Source organism: Miniopterus schreibersii, assembly GCF_964146895.1.
Source record: "Miniopterus schreibersii genome assembly, chromosome: 14".
In the NCBI taxonomy this organism is placed as follows: Eukaryota; Metazoa; Chordata; class Mammalia; order Chiroptera; family Miniopteridae; genus Miniopterus; species Miniopterus schreibersii.
This window is the reverse complement of record NC_138114.1, coordinates 18,138,359-18,163,113: the sequence shown is the minus strand read 5'-3', so window position 1 is coordinate 18,163,113 and position 24,755 is coordinate 18,138,359. Positions and strand designations below refer to the sequence as shown.

General features: G+C 53.2%; 2 protein-coding genes across 4 annotated transcripts in view; one reads left to right on the top strand and one right to left on the bottom strand.

Moving 5' to 3' along the window:
• Positions 1-24,755, top strand: part of LOC308567370 (cadherin-23) — a 68,406-nt gene that overhangs the window by 8,267 nt on the left and 35,384 nt on the right. The window lies entirely within an intron of this gene.
• VSIR (V-set immunoregulatory receptor) lies at positions 1,350-24,544 on the bottom strand. Of its 3 annotated transcripts, none has more exons than XM_081158552.1 (7): positions 24,218-24,544; positions 14,247-14,681; positions 13,480-13,536; positions 7,583-7,690; positions 4,331-4,358; positions 2,829-3,022; positions 1,350-2,665 (listed from the first exon to the last, which is right to left on the bottom strand). In XM_081158552.1, the coding sequence occupies exons 1-7, from the start codon at positions 24,297-24,299 to the stop codon at positions 2,628-2,630; spliced, it is 942 nt and encodes a 313-aa protein (XP_081014678.1). In that variant the 5' UTR covers positions 24,300-24,544; the 3' UTR covers positions 1,350-2,627. The 3 variants fall into 3 exon arrangements, with proteins under 3 accessions (XP_081014678.1, XP_081014679.1, XP_081014680.1); XM_081158553.1 differs by having other exon boundaries at positions 1,670-1,858; positions 2,894-3,022; positions 24,218-24,509; XM_081158554.1 differs by having other exon boundaries at positions 1,670-2,665; positions 14,247-14,684; positions 24,218-24,446.

Genomic DNA, 24,755 nt, shown 5'->3' with positions numbered 1-24,755 from the left:
TTGGGAGATGGGCTCAGGCCTGTGAATTCCTGATACATCTCTTAACAATGACTTATTGCCTAAAAGCACAGGTTTCCCTCCCAGGGTCTCAGATATTGTCATGGTTTATGAGCCTCTTGCCACAGTCCCACCCTGCAGCCAACTTCCTGGAGGCCCCAGGCTCCTCCCCAGGCTCTTCCTGCCTCTCTTGGAGGCAGGCTCTGTGTTCCCATTGCCCTGCTCTGTCCTGTGCTCGCTAGCTCACATGTACTGAGCCAGGGGGGACCAGCCACTAGGGTTGTACACAGGAGTGCATGGTCTTTTTTGCAACGGAGAATGAGTGTTAGGGCCACTGGGGGTGAGCGTGTGGTAATGGATGAAGATGGAGCCTGGAGCTCAGAGTAAATTTCACTGAAAACAGGAAACCACGAAGCTGAGATGCTTACTTGTAAGGGTCCAGAAAAGAAGGGCTCGAGGCCGTGCAGGAGGAAGCTAGAGAGGAAGTGGGGTGGCTTTCTGCTCTGGGGCCTCCTCCCTCCCTCCACACAGCAGCAGACAGACCTAGGGTCTGGCAGCCAAGTTCTTAGAAGTTATCTCTGCCTCCAGGTCAGAAGCTGAGGGCTGGGCCAGGCCAGCCTCCCCTAGGGCAGGAGCACTCTTTCTGAGTGGGGAGACTAGGAGTCCGCTCTATGGGCTTTTCCAACTCTAGGGGTAGCCTTGCCCTGCCTCAAGCAGCTGTCACCCTGCTCATTCCTGCCCCATGGGCCCCCACAAGGTGTGAAAACAGCACCCTCTTTCTGTGGCAACTGGCACTGAGTGTTCATGGCAGCAGATGGAGAAGAAGGGACCCCCTAGGAACAAAAGAGGAGCCTGGGCTTTGGTGTTCTGGCCACTGGAGGTGTCAGTGCCATCTCAAGGCCCATGCTCAACCTTTCCTTAGGGCCCCAGGCATAGCAGGGCACTCACATTGGCCCATGCCCTTGGGCCGCCCAGGGAGCTTTAGATGCAATGCCTTGCATCCAGGGGCTCTCTGGCTCCAGCTGCAGGCCTGCAGCTCACTGTAGCTGGAGAGCCTGGAGTTGCTCCTTTCTTCCACCCCCCAATCTCATCCTCCCCTCCCCCCCCAGCTGATCAGGTGGGCTTCTCCCTGCCCGCTGGGCCCTTATCCTGGCCTGAAGTCCTGGCTCTCCGCATCCAGGCCCAGCTCAGAAGAGTCAGCGTAGGCTGCTGGCAGACGAATGCCCAATTGAAGCTGGCCCTCTGCAGTCAGTGCCCAGGGCTCTCACCCAGCTCAAACTCACCCATCCCTGTTCCCAGAGTGTACAGAGACCTCCCCACCACACACACACACACACACGCACGCACGCACGCGCCTCTCCATGCTTTACAATCCTTGTATCAGAAGTCCACAAAGGACTTCCCTTGCATATGTGCATAAAAACACACTTGAGGTGTGCCCTGAAGCTGGGGCTGGGAACAAAGGGTGCCTAGCAGATTGGACATGAACCCTGCGGTGGACATGTCCTGCTCCTCCCACCTGGCAGGGTCTCTCTGCAGTGAGCAGTCAGCAGATTGAACGGAACAGAACAGTGGGGGGGGAGGGGGGAGTACAGGGGGCAGGTAGGCTCCCTAGGCCTCAACTAGGTCTCAGGCACCTCAGAAGCAGAGTAGAAATTTAAACCTAGCTCTTAGGGTCTGTCCACAGGGTTTGCACCTGTTACCGTGTAGTTTTAATAGCACCCCGTCTTCAGTCAAAAGTGTCACAGTTTGGACAATACATTATCTGGTTACCCTCTCTATTAGCCAAACTGAGCAGAGGAGGAGAGAAATGGGGAAGACGGATTAGTGGAGCCCTCTCCACTCAGCTTCCCAGCAGGCCCTGGGTTCTCCCTCACCCCCATCTGTGGTGGGTGTGCAACTTCTGTCCCGGCCTCCATTGCCCAAGATACCAGTTGGCTCACAATGGCCACCGTGCCCCAATGTGTACTTCCTGTTTTGGGGCCTCTGGCCAGTGAACTCTGGAGACCAGAGTGCAGACAGTGGGAGCCCCAGATTTGTTTAAGCTGTTGAGAGCTCCTAGGAGACGTTACTGGTAGGAGGCAGTTGGGAAGGCTCCCATGGCCCTGGAGGCAGGCAGGCCCAGCCCCGAGCCCCAAGGTTACAGAGAGTGAGCCTGACAGTTAAGCAGCCTCAGGCGAGATGGGGGAGCCAGTCCAACACAGTGGGAGGAGTCTCTCCACATCTAGTCCTGTGTCTCATTCCTGGGAGAGTCGCATTGCAGGATCTGCTCAGTGTCCATCTTGTCACATCTGTCAAGTCCCAAGGCTCATGTTCCAGAGAGGCTGCCACAGAGCTGGAAATTCTGGGGTGTAGATCATTTGGCACCTGTAGCTGGTGAATTTCAGGTCTTGGATGGGATCCCAGCACCCCACCATTCTTGAGATAGGAGCTGAGTGATCCAACACCTTCTCATTTCTGCCATGTAGCATCCAGAGGGGTTAAGAATCTGGCCATCAGGATATCTCAAAGCATCTGGAGCTGGAGGGAGGAAACCAGGGTGGAGGCCAAGGGACTACTCAGAGGGCCAGACTGGCCCACATACACCTGCCCGAGGCCCAGCCACAGTTGCCCACTGGCCCCTAGCTGGTCTAGATGGCCTCAGAGTTTGGGGAGTCAGGAACAGGGTCTGCAAAAAAAAAGGAGAAGCAGAGTGAATGGGGGGCTACTCTGTTCTTCACCCCCCCAGCGCCACACCAGGAGACTGTGAGGACTCCAGGGAAGTGGGGAGTGAGGCTGATACTCTGCAGGTTGAGGGGAGGTCATGACCTTGCAGGCCATCATGCACTCACCCAGGGATGGGAAGAAGACATCCCCAGGGCCTGCTGGAGTCAGAGGAGTGCTGGGCTCAGAAAGCAGGTGGCGCCCAGACTCAGAAGGCTGCCGCTGGGCCATGTAGGACAATGGGGGCCTGGACTTCGCCTCTGGCATCCCCTGGGCAGGTAGAGAGACCTCAAAGCCTGGGTTTTCAATTCCTTGAGCGTTGCTGTCAGAGAATCAGAACCAAAAGTCATCTGTGCTGCCTGGGGTTTTGCACCTCTGCCCACCCCACCTGCCCTACTTCTCTGCTCCCTTCCCATCACCTGCCTTCCCACTCCAGGCCTCAGAGTGAGGATCCAGGGCCAGAGAGAAAAGGCCATGGTTGCACTCTCCCCCCTACCCTGAGCTGAAGACATCTGACTCCAGCTGCGTCCTATGGTCCGACCATCTGCCCTGGGCCCTGCCAGGAAGCCCAGGGTCAAAAGCACTTCCACAACACTGGCCTCAGGAATCTGGGAACAAGTTTCTCTTTGGTCAGTAGAGTCAATGGCATTAGGATTGAATGTCCCCACAGCTGGTCTGGAGCTGAGGGGAGAGGTTCTTTTCTTACCCTCTTCGGAATGGGACAACCTCTGAAGACCCCTCCAACCCTGAGACTCTAGTAGGATCACTAGCAGGACTTTCTGCAGCCTGTCTTGAAAATCATCCCTTTCAAACACCCAGAGGAGCTCTGGGTGTGGTGTTGCAGGTACCAGAGCCAGTTCCTGAGTGTGGCTCATTCCTGAGCATGCCCTCAGTGCCAGGCTACAATGCCAGCTTCTGCCCAGGGCACACCAGCACACACTCCCCTATCCACTCCATCCCCGACCTCCTGCCCCCTCTGAGCCCAGTCAGCCTCTGCCCCGTGGGCCCGCCTGACTCACAGCTTTGTCTTTGGAGTGCCCTGTAGGGAGGGGCTCCAGCTCCAGGTGCGCTGGCCTCTTTGCATGTTTCAGTGTTGGTGCCAGCTCAGCTGCTTCCTCCCCCTCCGCCACCCCAGCCCACTGACCACTAAGACCCAAAGGTGAGAGCACGGTTTATCCTACAGTAGAGGAGCTCAGCCTGCTGGGTGAGGGGTGGCAGGGAGAACAGCCAACCCGCACAGATATGTAGGCCTCAGTGGCAGGTGGCAGATGCTCTTCTAAGCAGCTGTGCTAGGCAGCTGAACAGGGCCCCTACTGCCCAGAAATATCTCTTTCCTGACATCTGGCCTAGGGCACAGGGAGGACCAGGGAGGCCATGTCTGTATTCTGACCCTGTCCTGGTACCAGAGACCAGGGAAGAAAGGGGAAAGGATCCTGGTGAAGGGGGGAGAGTCAATCTGTCCTGGCTGAAAGTTACCCCACCCCTTCTGCATTAACTTCCCCCACAGTTTGGATATAGACACTGCCCCACAGGGCCACAAGCCTTCGGAGGCAAAAGAAAGCCTGTCAAGCTTTGAGTCGGGGCAGGAGCAGCTGTAGGAGGTTTTTGAGAAGGTCTCCATGGGCCTTACCTGTCCATCCGCACCAGCTCCTGGGCACCTAGGGACAGACAGACAGAAAAGCTGGTCAAAAAAGGAAGGCTTCCCCAGATAACATAACATCCCTGCGCCTGCCTGCTGGCAGGTGTCCTCTGGGGAAGGGAAGTAAGCCCAGGCAGGGCTGTGCCTGGCCCTAGATCCCACACCTGTTATCTCAGGAGGCCCACACAGTGGCACTCTGTGTGTTTACCAGTGAGCGGCATGTCTGACCAGTGACAAGTGAAACTCCGGCTGCATTTTTCAAGTGTGTAGGACCAGGAGACCAAAGGCACCAATGCTTTCTCCTATAGCTTGACTTAGGTGGTATTAGACCTTCAGGATTTAAGCATCAACAAAGGCATGGCTCTTGAATTTGCTATTTCCTCTTTGGACGGTTGCCACAGTCTGGTCTTTATCCGTGATTTACTGGGTGGGAGTGTGGCCAGGTCAATTCCTGTTCAAGGGCCTCTCTGTCCCATCCTCCGTGTTGCATAACAGGGTGGCTTCAGAGTTGACATCTCTTAGAGCCTGAGACCCCATCACTTCTCAGCCATTCCATCACTTTCTGCTCATCCAAGCTGCTGCCACCCTGCCTCACTGTTGGTGTTCCCCACCCCCCAAACTGGACACCAGCCAAACGCCATGGCTCCAGCTTCCCTCTTTCTTGCAGCTCCCCATGTACTCCCACAGATCCTTCTCGTTTTTAAGAGCTTTACTGCTGCTAACTATGGGGAAACAGAGGATGGGGGAGGAGTGCAACAACAAAACACAAGGAAGTTGCACAAAACTTCCCGAAATCTCTGCAGTGTTGGAAACATGGCTACTGTTTACGGGGACTCCTGTGCTTCAGGTTTCATGTGGGTTCCCTACGGTCCCTCAGTTCATCCTCTCCATTCTTTGCGGTGAGGATTGGCAGTTCCACCTTAGAGCTGGGGAAACCAGCCTCCCTCTCATGCAGGATCGGTTTCCACACCCATTGGCCTCTGCAGCAGACTGCCCCCCACGGTGATCGCAGCCCTCTTTCTTTCTTTTTTCCTGAGTGGGGCTCATTCCTGAACTCACCCTTCGCACCAGGCCCCGGGCCATTCAGCCTTTGCCCTGTGGCCCGTCTCCTGGCATTTCCCAGGTGACTTCGGTTCCCTTAATTCCAGCAGCTGCTTCTCTTGAGTCTAGATCAAGGAAAATGACCCAAACCTCCGCTCCCTCTCCAGTTTGCGCCTGCTTTCTCTAGATCGTCCCCTCTGGCATCTCTCATGTCTGTCTCTAAAGACTTCAGTCATGCAACTCATTACTTCTTTTTGGAAAGGGTCGGGGGACTGGCTTCAAATATGCTTTTATTAGAGATAAGTTATTAACACCTTTCTGTTACTGCATATATTAAATTGAGGGATAAGATGCCATGAAGGGGGTGCCCATCACAGAAACGGGGTTCGTTTGGCATTTCAGAGGATGTGCTCAACATTGGTGATAGCGCAGCCCTGGTTGGCTCAGTGTACCCACTTGTTCCCTCTTTCAGGCCAGTTCTGCAGCATCCAGCTCATCTGTCCCTTCCTGGTCCCTTCATCTGGGAAGCCCTGAGAGGCGTCCCAGTGCATGGAGTAGGAGATACTGGAGGCTGACCCCGTTTCCCCGTGTCCTCAGCACACTCGCACAGTGCTCTGGCCTGGGGATGTCCCTCTCTGATTTTCCTTCCTCCTGATTTTCTGTCCTGGAACATGGGCAAGAGTCTTAGACGACCTCTGGGGACCCTGTGAGGAAGGCTGTGAGGCAACAAAAGCAGGAACAGCAGCACCTCCCCCACCCAACATCCTCTGCCTGGAATCTGTTTTCCAGTTCCTGTTCCCTGCTGGAGGCAGCACCGTAGTCTGGAGTAAGGGGACAGGACCGGCCTCTTTATCTGGAGCCGAGCCTAGCAGAGCAGGTCTCTCTCCTGCCCCTCACCCACCATCGTAGAAATGCTACGCAGATGAGCAGGAGCTGCTGGCTCCTTCCTGGTTGAGCCCCTGGGTTCCTCTTTCTGCTCCAACCACTTTAACTGCCCCACCCCCAACCTCAGGGTATTGTATAGGTAGGCTGTGGTGGGTTTTGTGAGATACGAATGTCCTGAAAGTAAGGGAGAGGGGCCTCAGCCCCTGAGTGACCCTCCGTGGAACTCCATGTTGGGCCCCCAGGAGAGAGGGGTGCGAGTTGTTACAGTCCGGCCAAAAGAAATCAGGTGTGAGCCAAAAGCCACCTGGTGACAAAGCAGTTCTCCCTCGGTTACCTTCTGCAACCAAGCAGAGGGAAAGGGGGGGAGGGGCAATGCAAGGGTCAAGGGCAGAGGAATCCCCACTATCTTGCTCCTGGAGGACTCAGACTGGCCAAGGCTATGGGTAAGGTCAAAAGAAAGCAAAGGGCACTGTCACCTGCAGAGGAGTGTGCAAAGGTGTCTGTTGCCTTGACTTGAAGCCTGGCTCCACCACTTACTTGCTGTGCAGTTCCTTAAGCACATTACTTAACCTCTCTGTGCCTCAGTATGCTCAGTTGTAAAATGGGACAATGGAAAGACCAAACCCTAAGAGTCATTATGCGGAACAAGTGAGAGAATGTATATAACAAGCTTTGCAGGGTACCGGGCACAGCAGCCTTGCCAGTTAGGGGTTGTTGGCTACGACATTCATGCTAATGAGCATTTTTTATTATATGGTGAGATTATACTCTCTAGAAAAAGCATGAGACAAAAGCTCTGAGTTTGAGTCCCAGCTCAGCTACTTACTAAGATAGGTAACATTTGGTTAATTATTTAATGCTGCAGATTTTAGGTTTCTCAGCTATAAAAGTAATTTATCCCCAAGATCCTTCCCAGTTATGATAATCCTAAAATCATTTTGCCCCAAATATTGCTATGCTAATAGCAAAACAAGCCCATCTATACATTAAAGCAGGTCCCCAACGGATCTCTGAGCAGCAGCATGTTTATAAACCAATTTGAACTGCTCCAGATGATGACTCACTCACCAACAGATATTTATTGAGTGCCAAAGCCAGCACTGCTTGGGGCTGGTGGGCACTCAGGCCCTGGAAATGGCATGTCTGAGTCCCCTCCTCTCTGCCATTGAGCTCAGCTCCCTGCTGGGCCTACAGTAGCTCCCATCTCTGGAACAGAGAGAACTTGCCCTGCCTCTTGCCTTTGCTAATCCCAGGGGCTAAACTGGCAGCTGGGGCAGGTCACTCACACCCCACACCCAGGAGGGCAGGGATACTCACGGCGGTTGGAGGCCACTTGTCTTTGCTTGTAGACCAGGAGCAGGATGAGGGGAAGGCAGAGGATGCCCACAATGCAGGCACCCGTAGCCAGGGCAGCAGCTGTGATGCCTGAAAGAGCAGAGAGGCAGCCAAGGTGAGGCCCCATTCCCACTATTCCTCCTGAGAAGGAAGCCCAGAGAGGGGAGGCCAGGCAGCAGAGGGGCCCACCTTCACCCAGGCCTCAGAGGGAGACTCTCAGTGACCTGCAGAGGCATGGAAGCTCCACGGACCCCCTTTCAAAGAAAGTCCCATGCCTTCTCCCCAAGTGGGCCCAGAGGACACAGAAGTGAGGCCAGGTGCTTATAGCTGAGGCAGCTCCAGGGAAGAGAGAGAAAGGGTCTTCAGCCAGCCACTGGGGCAGCTCAACTGCCCTGGGCCACAGGTTGTTACCTGAGAAGGTAGAGCAGGGCTTCACAGGCCCCATGCCACAGAGTTCAAGGTCAAATGGAGTCCAAGTGATGAAAAACTTTTGGAAAAAGGTAATGGCAATAGTTGCACAAGCTATGAACATAATTAATGTCACTGAATAATACACTTAAAAATGGTTAAAATGGCCAATTTTATGTTTTGCCACAAAAAAAAATAAACGAATGAAGTGCCACACGTATCTCCTTAGCTCCAGGGTGGAGCCTCTGGAAGTGATCTCATACTTCCAGTCATGGGGCAAGAACTAGAGAAACGGGAATCCTTATCTGATTTTTTTTTAACATTAAGTTTTTATTGATTTTAGAGAAAGGAAGGCGGGGAGAGAGAGAGAGAGAGAGAGACATCGATGTGCGAGAGAAACATCGATCAGTTGCCTCCCACACGTGCCCAGACAAGAGATCAAACCCGCCACATGGGCATGTGCCCTGACCGGGAATCGAACCTGCCACCTTTTGGTGTCGGGGATGATGCTCCAACCAGCTGAGCCACCTGGCCAGGGCCTTGGCTGACATTTTTAAATTTTAAACTTTCTAAATTACAAAAGTTTACTTTTTAAAAAATATTTTTAAGTTTCTTCCTCCGAAGAAGTAATCAGTGTCTACCTTTTTCTTGTGTATGGTTTAGATGTGTTTTCTGCATATACAGCATATATATGATGTGCCTTTCATGTGACAATTGCTTTTCCCGCTTAGCATAGCTTGGACATCTCTCTGTGTTGGCACAGAGATCTACTTCACTCTGCCTCGGGCTTTATCACGTGGCTCACCCAGAATGTACTGAAAGTTCCCTATGGTGGACGTGCAGGTTGCCTGCATTTTTCAACAAGCCAATAATGAAGCAGTGAACTCGTGTGTGCACCTTCGCTCACTCAGGCAGGCGCCTCTGTACATGATACCTAGCAATGAAAGTGCTGAGCCAGAGAGTATGTGCATTTTCTTTTCATCTGTTGCTAAACTGCCCTCTGAAAAGGTTGTATTGCTTTGCGGTCCCACCAATAGCCTGAGAGGCTTGCTTTATTTTAGTCTGTGCTGACTCCAGGGGTTAAGCTGGGAACAGACATGCCCTCAGAACCACAACCAGCGTAAACGCATTTCCTTCCCGATTTTAGCCTTTCCCAAAAGATGGGCCAGGGTAGCTTGTCACAGTGTCAGCTTGGCCCCAGGGAGCTTTGGGAAGGTGCGTGTGGGCTGCGGTCGCCACATTGCCTTTGCACTGTTTATTTGGAATGAGGGCTGTTTCTGTCTCATATTACTAAACAACCCAATGGTGTAAACAAGCTTTCAGGGTTGGTTCACACCCACCGCAGAAGAGAACAAACTGTTTTCAGGCACTTTAGAAGTACCCACTGGTGCAGGAACAGTGGCTATGCTCATTACAAAGCAAGTTCCACTTCACATTAAAGCAGGCTCCCCCACAGATCTTAGCGAGGCTGCATTTTGACATAGAATACTGAAAGTAAAAACATTCTGTAATTCAAGATGTTTGAGTACTTCTAAACCCCATCACAGGACCTTGTGGCTCTATCAGAGCAGTGGGCTGCAAAGCACTCTTTTCTAGCCATCAAAGCAGGTCTCCTCTGAATGATACTAATTAACTTTTGATGAGGTTAGTCAGCTACTCCTAATTCCTGCTCCGTTGGCCCAACCTCCCTGCCTGACTCCTGTCCCCAGACAAAGGTATCCCATCTGCAGCCCCTCTAGGGGATCAGGGCTTGGTTTGCTTACAACCTGGTCTGAGAGTTAAGGCTGCCACTAGGCAGGATTGGGGGGGGGGGCTTAAGGCAGGAGTTTGGTGACAGCTCTGTTGACCCAACTGCGCTCTGAGTCCGCGGGCTCCTCTGCAGAGCCTAGCCTCACTGCAGCTCCCCGCCCCTCCCCACAGCATAGCCAGTATTTGGGGGAGGGGAGGCTCCTGCTTAGTAGCCATCTAGAGCCAGGCTCATCCTGGGAAGCTGATCAGGCATTGGCAGAGGCAGCTGGCAGGCCAGCACCGAGGACTGTGCCAGGCCCTTACAGAGCAGGATGGGATGGGAGGGGCCTGCCAGTACCTGATGGGTGTTATAGAGGAGGGAGTTGGGCTGGGCTGCCAGGTTCCCCAGGGAGGGTGCTGGATAAAAGCAAACCAAAGCATTCTCCTATGTTGAAGGGTAGGGAGGTTGCTTCTAGAGGAGGGGAGATGGGCTGCCCAGCCCCCTTCCCTGGGGTCGGTGAGAAACCACAACCTCCTAGCAATCTGGGGCTCTTGGGGCACCAACTTCCTCAGTCTCTTTTCTTGTTACCTCCCCTGACCTCAAGCTGACTTGGGCTTTCAGATGATTTCATAGACTAGCTACCCTCCTACTTCCCAAAGACAACATTAGGAGACTGGGGTCACAGTTAGAGGAGGAAAACTCAAAGAGCTTCTTGGCTGGAAGCATTAGTAGCTGACCAGGTACCAAAGCTGCTGTGGGGCACCTGTCTTAGAACAGGGACTGGGACCTTTCCAAAGGTAAGTGACAGTGGAGGGCAGCACCCAGTGGCTAGCCCTGAGGCCCACTGAGTACCTGGATCACAAGGCAAATGTTTCTAAACCGTTAGAAAACAGGATGTGCCCACTGTCGGCTACCACCACTTGCCATCCTGCCTTGGCACAGGGCAATGGAGGAGTGGACTTCAGAAGCCAGGCCTAGAATTCCGCACTAGAAATATTACTAGCCAGCACTTAACAGCACTTACTCCGTGCCAGGCATGGTGCTTAGTGCTTTACATATAGAACTTCATGTCAGCCCCGTAACAACCTGGAAAGTGAGTACAATTATAATCATCTGTTTTACAGATGAGAAAATTAAGGCACAGAGGTTAAGCAGCTTGGCTGATTTCAGGGTCTGTGCTCGTAAGCACTTCACCATACTGCCCGTCACTAGAATGAACTCCACATTTTAAATTGAGTTCACATAACATCTAGACCTCTCACTTTGCTTGAAATCCTAATGGCTCTAGCAGCCCTGGGCCCCCCTCCTGTTGTGCAGTAGTTGAAACTACACTTACAGATTGGCAGCTGGGTGCTAGCCACAGTCTCTACCCTTCCCTACCCTACTAAATTATTCACCAGCTCCCTGGCCCTGTGGGCATTTGAACTCCGAATCACCTCCTTAGATAACATTGATTTGCACCCCTGTTAGTAGGAAAGGGACACACTTGCTCCCATTTCTCAGTGCACAAGTGGTCCCCAGAGAATGGAGATGCTGTCCAAACCCCCACACCCCACCCAAAAGTATAGCTGGGTTTCTTCTTATCTGAGACAACACCCACCATAGGGCCAAGATTCCGCCACAGCTGTAGTCTCCAGATCTCCAGAACCAAGAGTCTGGAAGGGGATTCCAGAGGTTGTCGAAGCCATCCTCCTGCTCTCAACAACTGGGAGAAGCACACATGTCCCTTTGGCCCTCAGGGAGCCAATTAACTGTGGACAGAGACTCAGGGAAATGGGGGCCAGGGTGAGGCTGCACATGGCCATGCATTAGAGAGGAAGGCAATGTTCAAACCTGAGAGCAGGGGTGCCCAGCAAAGGAAGCCTAACCCACTTTTGGCAGTCAAGTTCAAGGTTGTACCTTACCCTCTGGCTCTATCAGCTGGACTCCTAAGATTTCCCAAGTAACTTTGATCCCTTAATTCTAGTAGCTGCTTCTCTAGAGTCTAGATCAAGAAAAATGAACCCAATTTCAGCTCCCTCTCCATTCCGTACCTGCTTTCTCTAGCATCATCCCCTCTGGTATCTCTTGTCTCTGTCCCCAAGACTTAACTCATACAACTCACTTCAGAAAATTGGTGTTGACAGAGGGGAGGGCAGCCCAGTGCTCAGGCGGGGTTTGCACACTGAGAAGCAGGCGCTCTGGCATCTTTTTTGGCTCTGGGTCTGAGAGACTAGGAGCATGTCCCTTCACCTGCCTGAACCTGTTTCCCCATCGGTGAAATGGGGAAAGTGGTGGAAGTGATTGTCTCTAAGGGCGTTCTGCGGGAGCTTCTGCAGGAAGAAGTGGGACTGGGAGGTTGCTCAGAGTGGAAGGAGCAATGGGGAAGTAAACTCTCATGCACCCCACCAGGTGCAGCTCACCCATCCTGTACACAGGCACGCGTGTCTGCACAGTATTGAGACTGCTGCATGGGAAGGAAGGAGCCAGTCAGAGGCCCCTCTCCACCCTCACCAGAGAGTTTGCTGGTGGAGGAAGTAAGAACGGTAGTGGCTTGGTGCCGAATGACATGTGAGGTCTGCAGTGCGCAAGGAGACGGGCTTGAATTGAAGAGTTTCTTAACTCCATATGGGTCTGGCTCAAACCAAAACATGTGTTCTAATTTTGTTCCTGGCTTTTTTTTGGCTTAAAAAAAAAAAAAAAAAAGTAGTTTGAGTAGAAAATCACGGCAGCCTTTGGGTTGGGACTTGGCTGAGGCTGTAGTGGAGCAGCTCCCATTCCTGGCTTGGTCTTTGTACCCGTGCTCCTGGAGGGCAGAAAGAAGGTCTGTACTTTTGTATCTCGAGGGGCCTGGGCACAGGCTGGTCCACATGGATGCCCAAAAAATACTGATGGATAGAAGGCTGTGGAAGCCAAGACCCTCTCCTCAGAAGAGTGGGGCACTCCAAAGATGACTCCCCTTGGCCTGCTGTCTCCAGGCTGCTGGGCATTCTCACCTGGCCTCTGAGTGCCCAGGTGCCCCTTAGAGCAGTGTCCCCATACCCCATAGGGCACCTCTCTGGGCAAACAGCAGGGGGCTGTTACCCAGTGCGCTGCGCATCCCCCTGAGCGGGAAGAAGGTGAAGTGAGCGCAGTCGCAGTTGCACTACCCTTGTCGGCTGTGTGCACTTGGGCAAATCTGGGCCTCCCTTTCCATGTATATGAAGTGAAGATGGTGATGCCTGCTTCACTGTGTTCTCGTGAGAATCCACTGAGATATCAGTACTTCGAAGGATTTAGCACAGGGCCTGGCACATAGTAGGAGCTCCAGGAAGGTAGTTCCGTCCCCTTCCTGAGCCCCTCTCTCCTCCTTCCCCCAGGCACAGAACAAGGAAATTTTAAGTAGTTGACTGCCCCCAGCCCTCCAACCTTCCCATGTGGCAGAGGGCAGGTGGGGAGGAGGGGAGCCCACTAAAATCAAGCTCAGCAGCCTGTGGCACCCAGTACCTGTCACGGGGGCACCTGGCCAAAGGTCATTGCCAGGGTACAGGCTACCCAGGGAGTCAGGAGCAGGCGCTCTGGGAGCCTGCTTTCTCGGGTTTGGGGCCTTCGAAGGAGAGTGAGCAGCCCAATGGTCAGGTGAAGGAGGAAGCAAAAGGGAGGGCAGCGGCCGAGGAGGAGGAATGGGGGTTCCATGGGCTTGGGGTGATGAGGTCAGAGTTTAAGACAGGGTGTGGGTCCAGGAGAACAGAAAACCCAGAAGGGCAAGAGGATGGTCCCTTACTTTCGCTCTCCCTGGGGGAGGATGGGTATGCAATGCACTTGGACGGTGCTTCGTTGCCTGTGGGAGCAAAGAGAAGGGTTGTTAGGTGGGTGTGAGGCCAGGGAGGCTTGTCTAGGCTGGCATGCCCCTCTCCTGTCACAGCTAATCATGCTACTGTCCACTCAGTAGCACTGGCCTAGGTGGAACCTGCACACACGCACACAGGCATATTCTCCCTGCACAGCCGGGCATGCCCTGCCCATTCTCATGCCACCCCAGGAGCATGTGGACACCTGCCCATGCCCACACCTCTGTCCAGTCCAGTCCAGTTGCACTCTTACCTGGAGAGACACTCACATATACATATTCCCCCACAGCCATCTGACCATTCACGAACTCTCACCCCAGGTCACATATCATGGTCATGGTACCGTCGCGAGCAGTCACATTCCTAGCCCAGGTTCATGCACACTCTCCCATTAAAAAGCCTCACTGTCACAAACAGAGCCACATGCACCCTTCCTCTCCATCACACCCGGCTGACCAGAGGTACTTAAACACAGCTCCACACATGTGGCCACCCCATCTCACACACACCCAGAGTGCCACTGCCACCCATATAGAATCATACACCCTTCAGCACAATATCACACACAGCACCCCATCGGATACATGGCACCATACCCCCGCAGTCACACTGTCCTCTCTGCTTACCCTTGCACATGGGCACACGTGCCATCCCCACAGGGACACCACCCCCTAGGCTGTCCCGTGTCGGAAGTCCTCACCTCTCTGCACCTGCAGCTCCATGGCACCATGGACCCTCTGCTCTGAGTGGTGGTGCCTGATCTCCACCACGAGGCAGCAGTAGAGGCCGTCGTCCTGTGGGGTCAGGTGGAGCATGGTGATGGAGAAGTTGCCGTGGTGGTCAGAGATTGACTCTAGCCCATGGTGCCGGGCCAGATCCTGGCTGGTGTTGGCGGCCTGGTGGCCACTGTGGTGCAGGTGCAGATCCTGGAACGTGAGGTTGCGGATAGGCCGGCGATCGGAGCAGGCCTGCACCTCTCCCCGTGAACTGCGGTACCATGTCTTGTAGAAGGACACGTCGTGTCCTTTGGCCGCGGAGCCCAAGCCCACAATTCTGCAGGTGAGGGTGACGTTCTGCCCCTCAGGACACACGTACAAGGAATATGGTGTGGCGATCTTGAAGGCTGTCACCAGACCTGCTCAGAGAGATGAGAGCCTGTCACCTGCCTGAGCCAGTGCTACTCTCAGTGCCTACAGAGTGCAGAAGAACCTTGGCCTGGGCTCCAAAGATGCACGTTCCCCAGCCGCAGGTCCCGGGCAGGTCAGCTGACCTCCCTGAGCCTTCATTTATTCATGAACCCAGCTCCATCCCAGGCTTTGTGGAGGAGCCATGGGCGCTTCCCCAGCTGGGGGACCCCCCTACCCCAGGGATGCTGAGTGAGGAGTAGGAGAGACACCAGGCAGGTGGTTGTGAAGGGGCTGAAGGAGGGAAAGTTTGCGAACACAAGATTTGAGCTCTAATGCCATCTACAGACATAGGGAGGGCAGCTATTATTATTAGATGTTAGTGATATTTTCATTTTACTGGCATCTCGGGCATTTGTAGATCAGGAGACAAGGAAGGAGAGACTGGAAATCTGTACCAAATCCAAACAGGTATGACCTCTTCATTGCCATTGCCTGAACCCAAGGAAGCACCATTTCCTTCAGACACTCCTCCCCTGCCTTTAGAGCCTGGGACCCGCCTGCTGATCTGAAAACCTTGCCCAGTCGGGAGGGAGGCAGCCTGGTGTAGCTTTGCAATTGGAGTCCCGTAACTGTAAGTTACTTAAACTCAGAGCCTTGGACTCCTCATTTTAAAACAAAAATGAAAACATCTACCTGCTGGAGCTGAGGCAAGAATTAAAAATAATTTACAAGAAGTGCTCTGAAATGCCTGGCTGGGAGTTGGTGCTTGACGCATGGGAGCTAGGGGGGTCTCTGATTCATTTCAGCAATTGAAGAAAAGTAGTTCTGCACAATAGAATGGATAAGCAAGCTTCCTAGTCTTTTTCATTAAGCTGTGAATGACTGCTAACAGCTTGTGATTCAGTCTTGGAACCCTGCATATTGAAAGCAGAGTGTGAGGAGGTAGCAAAGCCACGGCCCCAAAGAATGTGGCTGCAAGGGCAGAGTTTTAGGCCCCAGAGGTAAGGAAGACAGAGCACACTAGAGCCTCCCAGACACTACCCACAAGTAAGAGGGAGCCGTGTCTGGGAGCCCCAGATTTAAAGAAAGTCACTGCCAAGGTGAACAGAGATTTCAGAACTTCTGTGGCAAAATGATGGTCTCCTTTTCAGGTAGAAATATAGAGGCCCAGAAAGAGAAAGTTGTTTGCCTGAAGTTTCAGAGGATATGAGCTCAGGACCTGGAGCATGGGGGCTTCAGGTAAAGCGGGGCCTAGTTAGAACTAGGAGAAGAAATAAACTGTATTGTGTGCCCTGCTAAGTGCTTTATGGGCATGTCTAACATCCCTATAAGATGGGTGTTGAGGTTTTTTCCTGTTTCACTGATAAGGAAACTCTGGCACAGAGATGTTAAGTAACTTACTGAAGATCACACAGCCAGTAACTGCAAGAGCCAGAATTAAGTTCAGGCAGTGCGACACTATACTGGGGGGGGGAATTTCAGAAATTGGCATTCTATGGGACACATCTAGTCTGTAGATATGTTTTATTTGACCCTCAATGTATTTTACATTTGTTTGAGATTGCCATCATTTAAAAACCAGGAATTTAATATGAAAATTCTGACTCTTACCTTCTTTGAAAATCAGAAAATTAACACAAAACCAGCTTTCCTACAAGGCTATCATCAGCTAGAGCTGAGTAGTAGCCTCCCATTTAGATGGTCCATTGATATCCCAGTTTGCCACAGTCCTCACTACTCCCTAATATTTGTCCCTCACCTGCTTCACTCACCATATTTGCTTGGCCCCATGAACATTTGAATTTGTGACCCATGAGTGTAGCTCCTTGGGCTAGCCAGTGAGGGACTCCACTGCCTAAGCCTATCACCCTACAGATGTGACCCTCAAGCTCAAAGGGGAGATGATCTACCCAAGGTCCCCAGCAGAAGTCTGGCAGAGTAGGCACTAACCAAGCCTCCTCCAACTGCAACCCATTGCTCTTACCTCCTCAGCAGACCTGATAGAAGAGGAGCTCCGTCAGGCTGTGCCCCTGACTGTATCCCTGCCAGCCTCAACTCCCCCTCATAGGCCTGTGCAGGGGAAGGGGGGGGTGACCTCAGAACTGGCTGTGCCAATAAATGGAGGTAGGGAGTGGTTAGGGAAAAGACCCTCCCAGGTGCTCCCAGGAAGAACAAAAACCTACTCACAGAGTGAGGGGTGGGGCTGAAATGTAGGCAAGGTGGAGCTAGCTTGGGGTGGGGTGGGGTGGGCAAGGTGGGAGCAAGCAGCAGGCCCTCCAATGGGGGCATCAGGCCCAGAGCCCTTAGGGTCCAAGCAGAGGTGCAAATGATAACAGAATTACCCAGACAACAGTGGGTGGGGCTTTTCAGCCCTAGAGACAATGTCCTTGAAAACCCACAGGGGGACACAGAGAGAACTGGGGTTCAGAGGCAGTGGGAGGAGGGGCATTGCTCAATCCCCAAACCCTCACACACCCCAGAAGAAGCTCTTCCCCTTTTAGAAAAAAGGAGAAGCTAGAATTCTGGTTTGGGGGGCAGCAGAGAGTGCTCAGTTTCAACAAGTCAGATAGGAGTGGGCTTGGGGTCCATAGGGTTTTGCCCCTAGGGGAGAGAAAGCATCCTACTTATTGTGTGGGAGACTCAAGCCAGATCAAGGTCCAGGGCAGCCTGTCCTTGGGAGGACACACAAGGGCACAGTGTTGGAAAGACAGTGCATGTGCCCCACCCCATCCAGAGCTGCGCATGCGCATGTGTTATCAGGGGATATATGTATTTATATAGCCCAGCTGGAATTATAATTATTTGGTGGGAGGATGTTGCTTATTGTCGTAAGCAGATCCTTTTGGACACCTGGGTCATTGTCAGAGACTTGGGAGAGTGGGTGGGGAGGAAGGCCCCTGGCTCCAGGGCGGCGGAGTTCATATAGGACAGGAAAATGGCCTGGGGCCTGAGCCTGTGCCCAAGGGGGAACCATCCAGTCATTGTGCTGCCCTTTGGCCCAGGCCCCTACCCACCACTGGGTAAGAAGGCAAAAGCTCCTGGGGGAAGAATGCTGGGAACCTGGAAAATTCCAAGTCTCAGGATTAAAACCTTGGCCTGGGCAGTCAGATCCTTGGGCCCCATCCCCACTTAGCCATGTCCCTACTGCATGTCCTTGGACAGGTGCAATTCTTCTCTGGACCTGCCTTTCTTCATCTTGAGAAGATTCCCCAAGTTCCTGGCACCCCTAGCTCTGAAACCCTGTAGCAGGAGGAAAGGGCTATCTCTCTTCAGGGCAGAGGAACAGGGCAAGAAATGGGCCACAGAGGTGATCACAGGTGTTTACCCTTGTGTTAGGATTTGCTGAACACTTTATACTCATCTCATTTAATTCTCATAACACCCCCTGATGTAGGTACTATTATCCCCATTTTAAAGATAAGGAAATGGACTCAGAGGAGTCAAGCAATTTGCCCAAGGCCACACAGCCCCATGTGGCTGAGCTGAGACCCACACCTTGGACACACCAGACTGCAGACAGGAAGAGGCCCCATGCCTCCATGGGACAGGACTGACATCTCATCCTCTAGCCTCTAAGAGTGAATTGGCCTTGAACTGACTCTGCTTTCCACACAACCATCCTTTCTCTGCCTCAGGCCAAATCTGAAAAAATATTTAGCCACACCCAGGACAGAAAGGCCATGGAGTACAGGGTTCCATAAGGGACATCTGCTCAGAATTTTGTTATGCTTCTGCCGCCTTCTAGCTGTGGGACCCTCAGCCACAGGTGTGCTCAGCCTCTGGTAAGAGGTTCTGTTTTAGTACAGGGGAAAGGACCTCTTATCTGACTTCATCTCTTTGTGACCTTCACCTCTTTCTACCCAGCTGGGGCCTCATGGAACTCTGTGAGTGTGCACGGGATGGGGGTGTGTGGGTGTGGACAGGCTTGTGTATTTTCCCTGATAGAGCATAAATTCAGCTCACAGTTGCTAAGGCAACGCCCCAGCCTTTGGAGGTGGGTCCCTATCTTAACTGGTTGTGTCGGAGGCCCCACCCAAAGGGCTGAACTCTGTCCAGCTGCTAGGGTTCCTAAGTAAACAGCTACTGATCGCCTGCTATCCTTGCCCTCAAAGGGGACCCAGACAGACATGGACCTGGTCTCCAGCTCCCTGCCAGGCCCTTTCCCCCAGGATAGTTCATGAAGGGTATAGGGAAAACCTAGGCTACTTCTTTATCAAGATACAGAGCACAGAGGGAAACAGAGGCAAGGACCAATCAGGACTGAGACTGCCAGAGCTAAGCTCCAGGATATGCCCCTGGGAGAGGGGCTGAGGGCCTGAAGTCGGCAGGTCCGCCCCTGGGGCTCTGTGACCAGCGAGGACAAAGGGCACCTCAGATGTGTTTATTGATACCTGCCCCCGCAGGAAGTGTCCATTCACATTGGACCAAGGAGTCCGGGAAGGGGAAGCCAGACTCTATTGGAGGAAGCCGCACTTCCAGCACCTTGGGAAAGCATCCATGCATCCGGGGCTGGAGGCTGGAGGCCACCTCGCCTCCCTGGGGAGGGCCTGGGCTGCTGGCCTGAGACCCTGCCAGTGGATGCTTCTCTGGATGACTCCTTCCCAGCTCCCCCAGGCCCTCTCTGAGGATGACTGTGTGCAACCCAGACTACCAGCTCCAGTCAGCTACCCTCAAGATCCTGTGCTGTGAAGACTTCCTAAGGTCCAGGTTCAAGTCTTTTTGCGCCCTACCCTCGGTGCAGGAGGCTAGGTGGGGTAGTAGCAGCTGGCGCTTTCTCTGTGCTGGGCGTCATTCTAATCACTTTCACAGGGATTCACTTATTCAGCCCTCCTCCATTTTACAGATGAGGAAGCTGAAGCACAGAGAGGTTAAGTAACTTGCACAGAATCTCTTGAAAAGTAAGTGGTGGTACTAGGATTTGAACCCAGTAGTCTGGCTCTGGAAGTCTGTTGTCATGGACTACCCTCTAGAGCAGGGGTGGGGAACATTCAGCCCGAGGGCCGGCCTTATACGGCCACAAAATCATTTAGTCTGGCCCTGCCAAGGCAACCCCAGGCGGGACTTGAAATTCAATAAATCTAGGAGCTTTTTTTCATAGCTCATTTTTAAGTTGATTTTTGTATGGCCTGGGAATGATGTTATAAATATACAAATGGTCCTTGGCAGAAAAATGGTTCCCCACCCCTGCTCTAGAATGTAGAGATAGCCAGGGACTGACAGGAGGTCCACCTCCTTGCTGTAGATGGACAACTTAGTGCCAGTGAGGCTGTGAGCTCCTTCCCCTGTCCCCCTGTGGTAATTGGGGTGGCTACTTGGCCCTAGCATAGGAGAGGACCCGGCCGGAGCACTATATTTATTTGGGGAAGGCAACAGAGGCTAAGAGAATTTGGGGCTGGAAAAGCCGAGCAAGGCCCTCTGAATGCACTGGCCTCTTTCCTTTCCTCCTGGAGAGCTGACCTGTCCTCTACCACCAGCTAATGCTCCTTACAGAGGTGAGACTGCTCCTGTGCTGATGGAGAGGAGCTGACAACACGGACAGCACAGGTAGTTTTCATTTTACCACATTAAGTACATTGAATCACACAGAGAGAAGGTTATTCCCTTTTCAGTTCTCCTTCAGTCCCGATTACATCAAAGTGAAAGTCCCAGTTCGATGCCAATATGTCTCCAAAACATCTGTCATTTGCTAAGCTCCTTTAGTTTTGTTTGGCTTTGGGGTTGTTTTTGTTTTGCTTTCTGCAAAGGATAGCAGGTTCCAGGCTCCCCAGGCTACAGTTTCTAATTAGAATTTAATACCCTTATTTGATCTTCCTATTATATACTTTTATGATTTTGTTCTATTTATGGCAAGTAATACTGGCTTCCCATTTATGGCAGTGATATAAAGTTTCCTTTTAAAATCTATTTACTTAAGTAAGAGAATGAGTGGATTTAAAGAAAAAATAAGTGTAATCATGTTGGGCAGACTCTGCCAAAATCCCAAAGGTGATGCGCCAATGGCCGAAGCTCAGAAAACGCTATTCCAGAACTACAGCCTCACTGAGACCATGTCACTGGCCTGCCCATGGCTCGCATCAAGGGGAAATGTGTGTTCATGGTCCCACAGTGATGAGCAGCAGAGGCAGGACTTGACCTCATGTCCCCATGGGGAATGAGATCCTTTGTAGGAAGGTTAAAGGAGTTGGGCTTGCTTGATCAGTAATTGCTGAATTACTCATGGGCATGAGTGGCCAGTCTTTCTCTCTGGGGATGGTCAGTCGAAACAAATCGGATGAGATAAAGATCAGTTGCAAGAAAGACCCCTCTGAGTCAAGCAAACCCTGAGTCCAACTTGCCTTGAAGTTGAAAAGTCGCCATTTCTGGGGAATTTTAGGAGAAGAATCCATAGGCACCTCCATGGACATTTCAGACTCTAAGTGCCTATGGGTGCTACAGGTGGCTAGATCCACCCTGTGTATCCTTCAGAACTCCAGGATTCTAGAGAGTCCAGTCCTAGTGAAATGAGTCAGTGTCTTCCCATGCCCTGGCCACTCTACGGGGCCCTGTAGGCAGCAAGGAGCTCAGATACAAAGCCATTGCCATGTGGCCTCCAGAAGCCAAGAAACAGCATAAACTACGCAGCATTCACCAGGTGCCAAGCACTATGTTCAGTGTTTGTGCACTGACTTGGCACAGCAGCTCTCTGAGGGAGGTACTATCATCACCCCTATTTTGCAAGATGAGGGAACTTGCTCAGAGATGTTGAGTAAACTTGTCGAAAGTCACAGAGCAGTAAATGGCATCTTGGGATTCAAACCTAGGTCTAACTGACTCCCAAAGCCAAACTGTTAAGTAGCAGAGCCGTACGGGAAGCCCTGGCATGCAGGGTAGGTACACACTGCAGGTCCCTTGCTTTGCTCCTACACAGGGTGCCAGTGGGTGTGCCTGAGCAGCTCAGGAGATCCCAGGTCCACCAGCAGCTGCATTGCCGATCCCCAGCTCACCTTCCCCTGGTGAGGTTAGACTGATCCTGGACGCATAGTTGGCCTAAAACCTGGGGCCTCAAGCTCAGTATGTATGGCTCAGTCAGTGCTGGTTGAAGGGGTCACTGCCAGGGGGCCCCATGTGTGTATGGGAGCCAGAGAGGTCAGGCCCCATCAGGGAACCTTTGCCCTGTAAGAGGAGAAACAGGAGCAGCCAGCCCAGCTCAGAGAAGGGCTCCCCAGAATTGTGGGATGCCCCTGGCATTGGGTAGATGTTCCCTCTTGCCAATGAGTCGGTCTGAACGCTGTTTCTCACTACCCCACGGCCTCTGGGAAGAGGGTCATGGATTTCCTAAGTGTTGACCATTGCTGCATCAGAGGCTTGCGCCATGGGGGTTACTCAACAGGGCCCTGCAGCTCTGTTTACCTTGAAGGGGAAGGTGGGTCTCTCCTCCCTGGCCCCAGTGCACTACCATGTGCTAGTCCCAGAGTCTGGGACTCCTAGGTCAGCCAATGAGGACATGGCAAGGGCAATACTTTCATAGGTCCTAGGAATGCCTATAGGGCAAGGAGAGGCTCAGCCACCCTGTGAGTCTGCTGGGTCCTGGTTCCCTAGGTGCCTCCTCCAGTCATGTCCCCATGAGCCAGACTCAGGAAAGGGGTATCTTCAAGTTTCCCTGGGTTCCTGAGCACCATACTCACCACCACCATTCTCCTGGGTGATGGCACAACCACAAAGCTAGTGAACAGGCCTGCACCAGCCACCTTCATCTGGCCTTCCCAAACATAAAGACTGACTTGAGCAATTCTGCCCAGGGCAACCTAGCACCTTAGCTCACTGGTAAGCAGGTCTTTCCAACTCACAGGCGCTCCTGACCACACCTACAACCAGGCCTCCCATCTGGCATCTATCTCCCTTGTACACTGTACCAGGCAGGAAGGTGAATATTCAGTAGTATGCCCATATTGCAGTTAAGAATGCTGAGTCTCGGAGCTGTTCAAAACTTAGAGACTGCTTTCTGTGGAAAGCTGCTTCACGTCCTGATTATCTCCCTGAGCTGGGCCCAGGAAGAGCTGGAGTACCAAGCTGTTTGAGTAGCCAAGACCCATGGCGGTAAAGGCTCCTGGCTATGTAGGCAATATGGAGTGAGGGGCTCTGAGTCTCTGCCCCTGGCTGCTCTGCAAGCTGGGTCTCTAAACCCTAGTTCTCTAGAACTCAGTTTCCCAAATTGGGACTGCTGAACAGAAAACAGCCCAGCCAGGGAGTGAAGGAGAGGGGTAAGAAAACTGAAGGGCCTCTCAGGGTCACTTGGAGAGGATGGGGCAGGGCAGGTGGAGCAAGGAGCTCCTTCCTGCCTGCCACCATCCCCTGCCCCTTTTGGAAGCCATGTCCTGACATGAGCTATGGCTCTGGTGCCAAGACTGCCCTCCAACCCCCAATCCCCGTCTCTCCAGGGTTGAGTATCCAGGCTGGAATTTAGGCAGCACTGTCTGTGGGCTCCCTCCTCCTTGTCAGAGGCCCAGACCAGTGTCCAAGTACTGAGATACCATGCTGCCTATTTTCCATGTCTCCTCCTGTCTCTTACCCTGTCCTTTCCCTCCTCTTTCCTTCTTCTCTAACCCACCCATTGGGTGTCTGTGCCAAGCTTCCAGCCTCCCTCCTGCCTCCCTCTGACTCCTTGCGTGACTCACACTTTCCCAGGGCCCTCCCCATAAAGTTTCGTTCCACAGGCTGCCTGCCGGCCTGCTCTTCCCTGGAAATCCAGCCTCTTCAGTTCTGGGCAGGCAAGAACTGGAGGCCAGGCTGTGGGTACTATGACCCCCACCACCACCACCACCACCAGGAGTTCCTGTGGCGTGGCCAGAATATCACCTGGAGCTGTCATAGTTTTCCTCTTGTCCAAAGAGGAAAGTGGCACCTCCTTGTGTAGGGCTTCTGTATTTGAGCTGAGGAAACTGAGGCCAGAAAGATGCCATAAGTTGCCCAAGGACACAGAGTGCACTCACAGCTGAGCTGGGAAAGTACCCCACGTGGGTCCCTGAGCTCAGCTTCTCAAGGATGCCAGGAACCAGCTGACCACTCAACTTTCAGCCATCAGTCCCTCAGGATAAAGACAAGATGGGCACCCATGTCTGGGAGTGGACCAGTGCCCACACTGTCCAGTGCCCAGCCAGGCTGAAGCAGGGGTGTCACCAGAGGACAGGGCACAGGCTGAGAGGACCACACCCCCTGCACCCTGTGGGATCCTGGAACCCCCAGGCGGGAGGGGCAGGGAGATGCCACAGGTGTCAGAAGCCAGTGCATTCACTAGAACACATTGGGGCTGTCCTCACAATGCTCATCTCCTGTTCTGCGGAAGCTGCTCTCACCCTGGGCTCTCCGGGCAAGGAAGTTGGATAGGCAGCTGCTTGGGCAGCTGTCAGAGCATAGAGAGGTGCCCACCTCGCAGCCAGGGCACTTGGCAGAGACCCTGCCCCCTGCTAAGCTGTCCCAGCAGCCTCCCTGAGGGAGCGGGGCACCCCATCCAGACTGCGACCCCCTCACCCAACCCACTCTGTTCTCCCGGGCTCTGTCACCTTACCTCGGGAGGCAGCCAGGAAGAGAGCGAGGAGCACAGGCCCCCAGCGCCGGCAGCCAGCCTCCGGGGCAGCGGGGAAGCCCATGTCACCGGCGGGCCTGGCCGAGCGGCTGGGTGGCCGGCCGAGCAGCGGCTGGGGCAGCCTAGCAGAAGCAGGGCTGTGGACACGCGGGGAGAACTCTTGGTGTGCACAGGGCAGGCTGCGCAGGCTAGGAAACTCCCCGCGAGTGAGCGAGAGCCAGCAAGTGAAAGCAGCGCCAGACAGCCGCCTGCTCAGCACCCGCCCCCACGCAGCGCCCCCAGGAGGCTGTGGCGGGCACTGCTTCCAAGTGCCCTGTGGGCGGGGCTTCCCGCTGACTGGCACCGTAGCGGAGCCAGCCGGTGTCCCAGCGAGTCAGCTCCACTTGATCTCCAGTTTAAAGCCTTTTCTACTCTTCCCCCATTCCTCTTGGGAAAGTGTTAGATATACAGAAACTCACCAGGGCAGGAAGCCCCGGGTGCCTAGCAAGGGGCAAAACTGGGAAAACAAGAACCTTGTCCC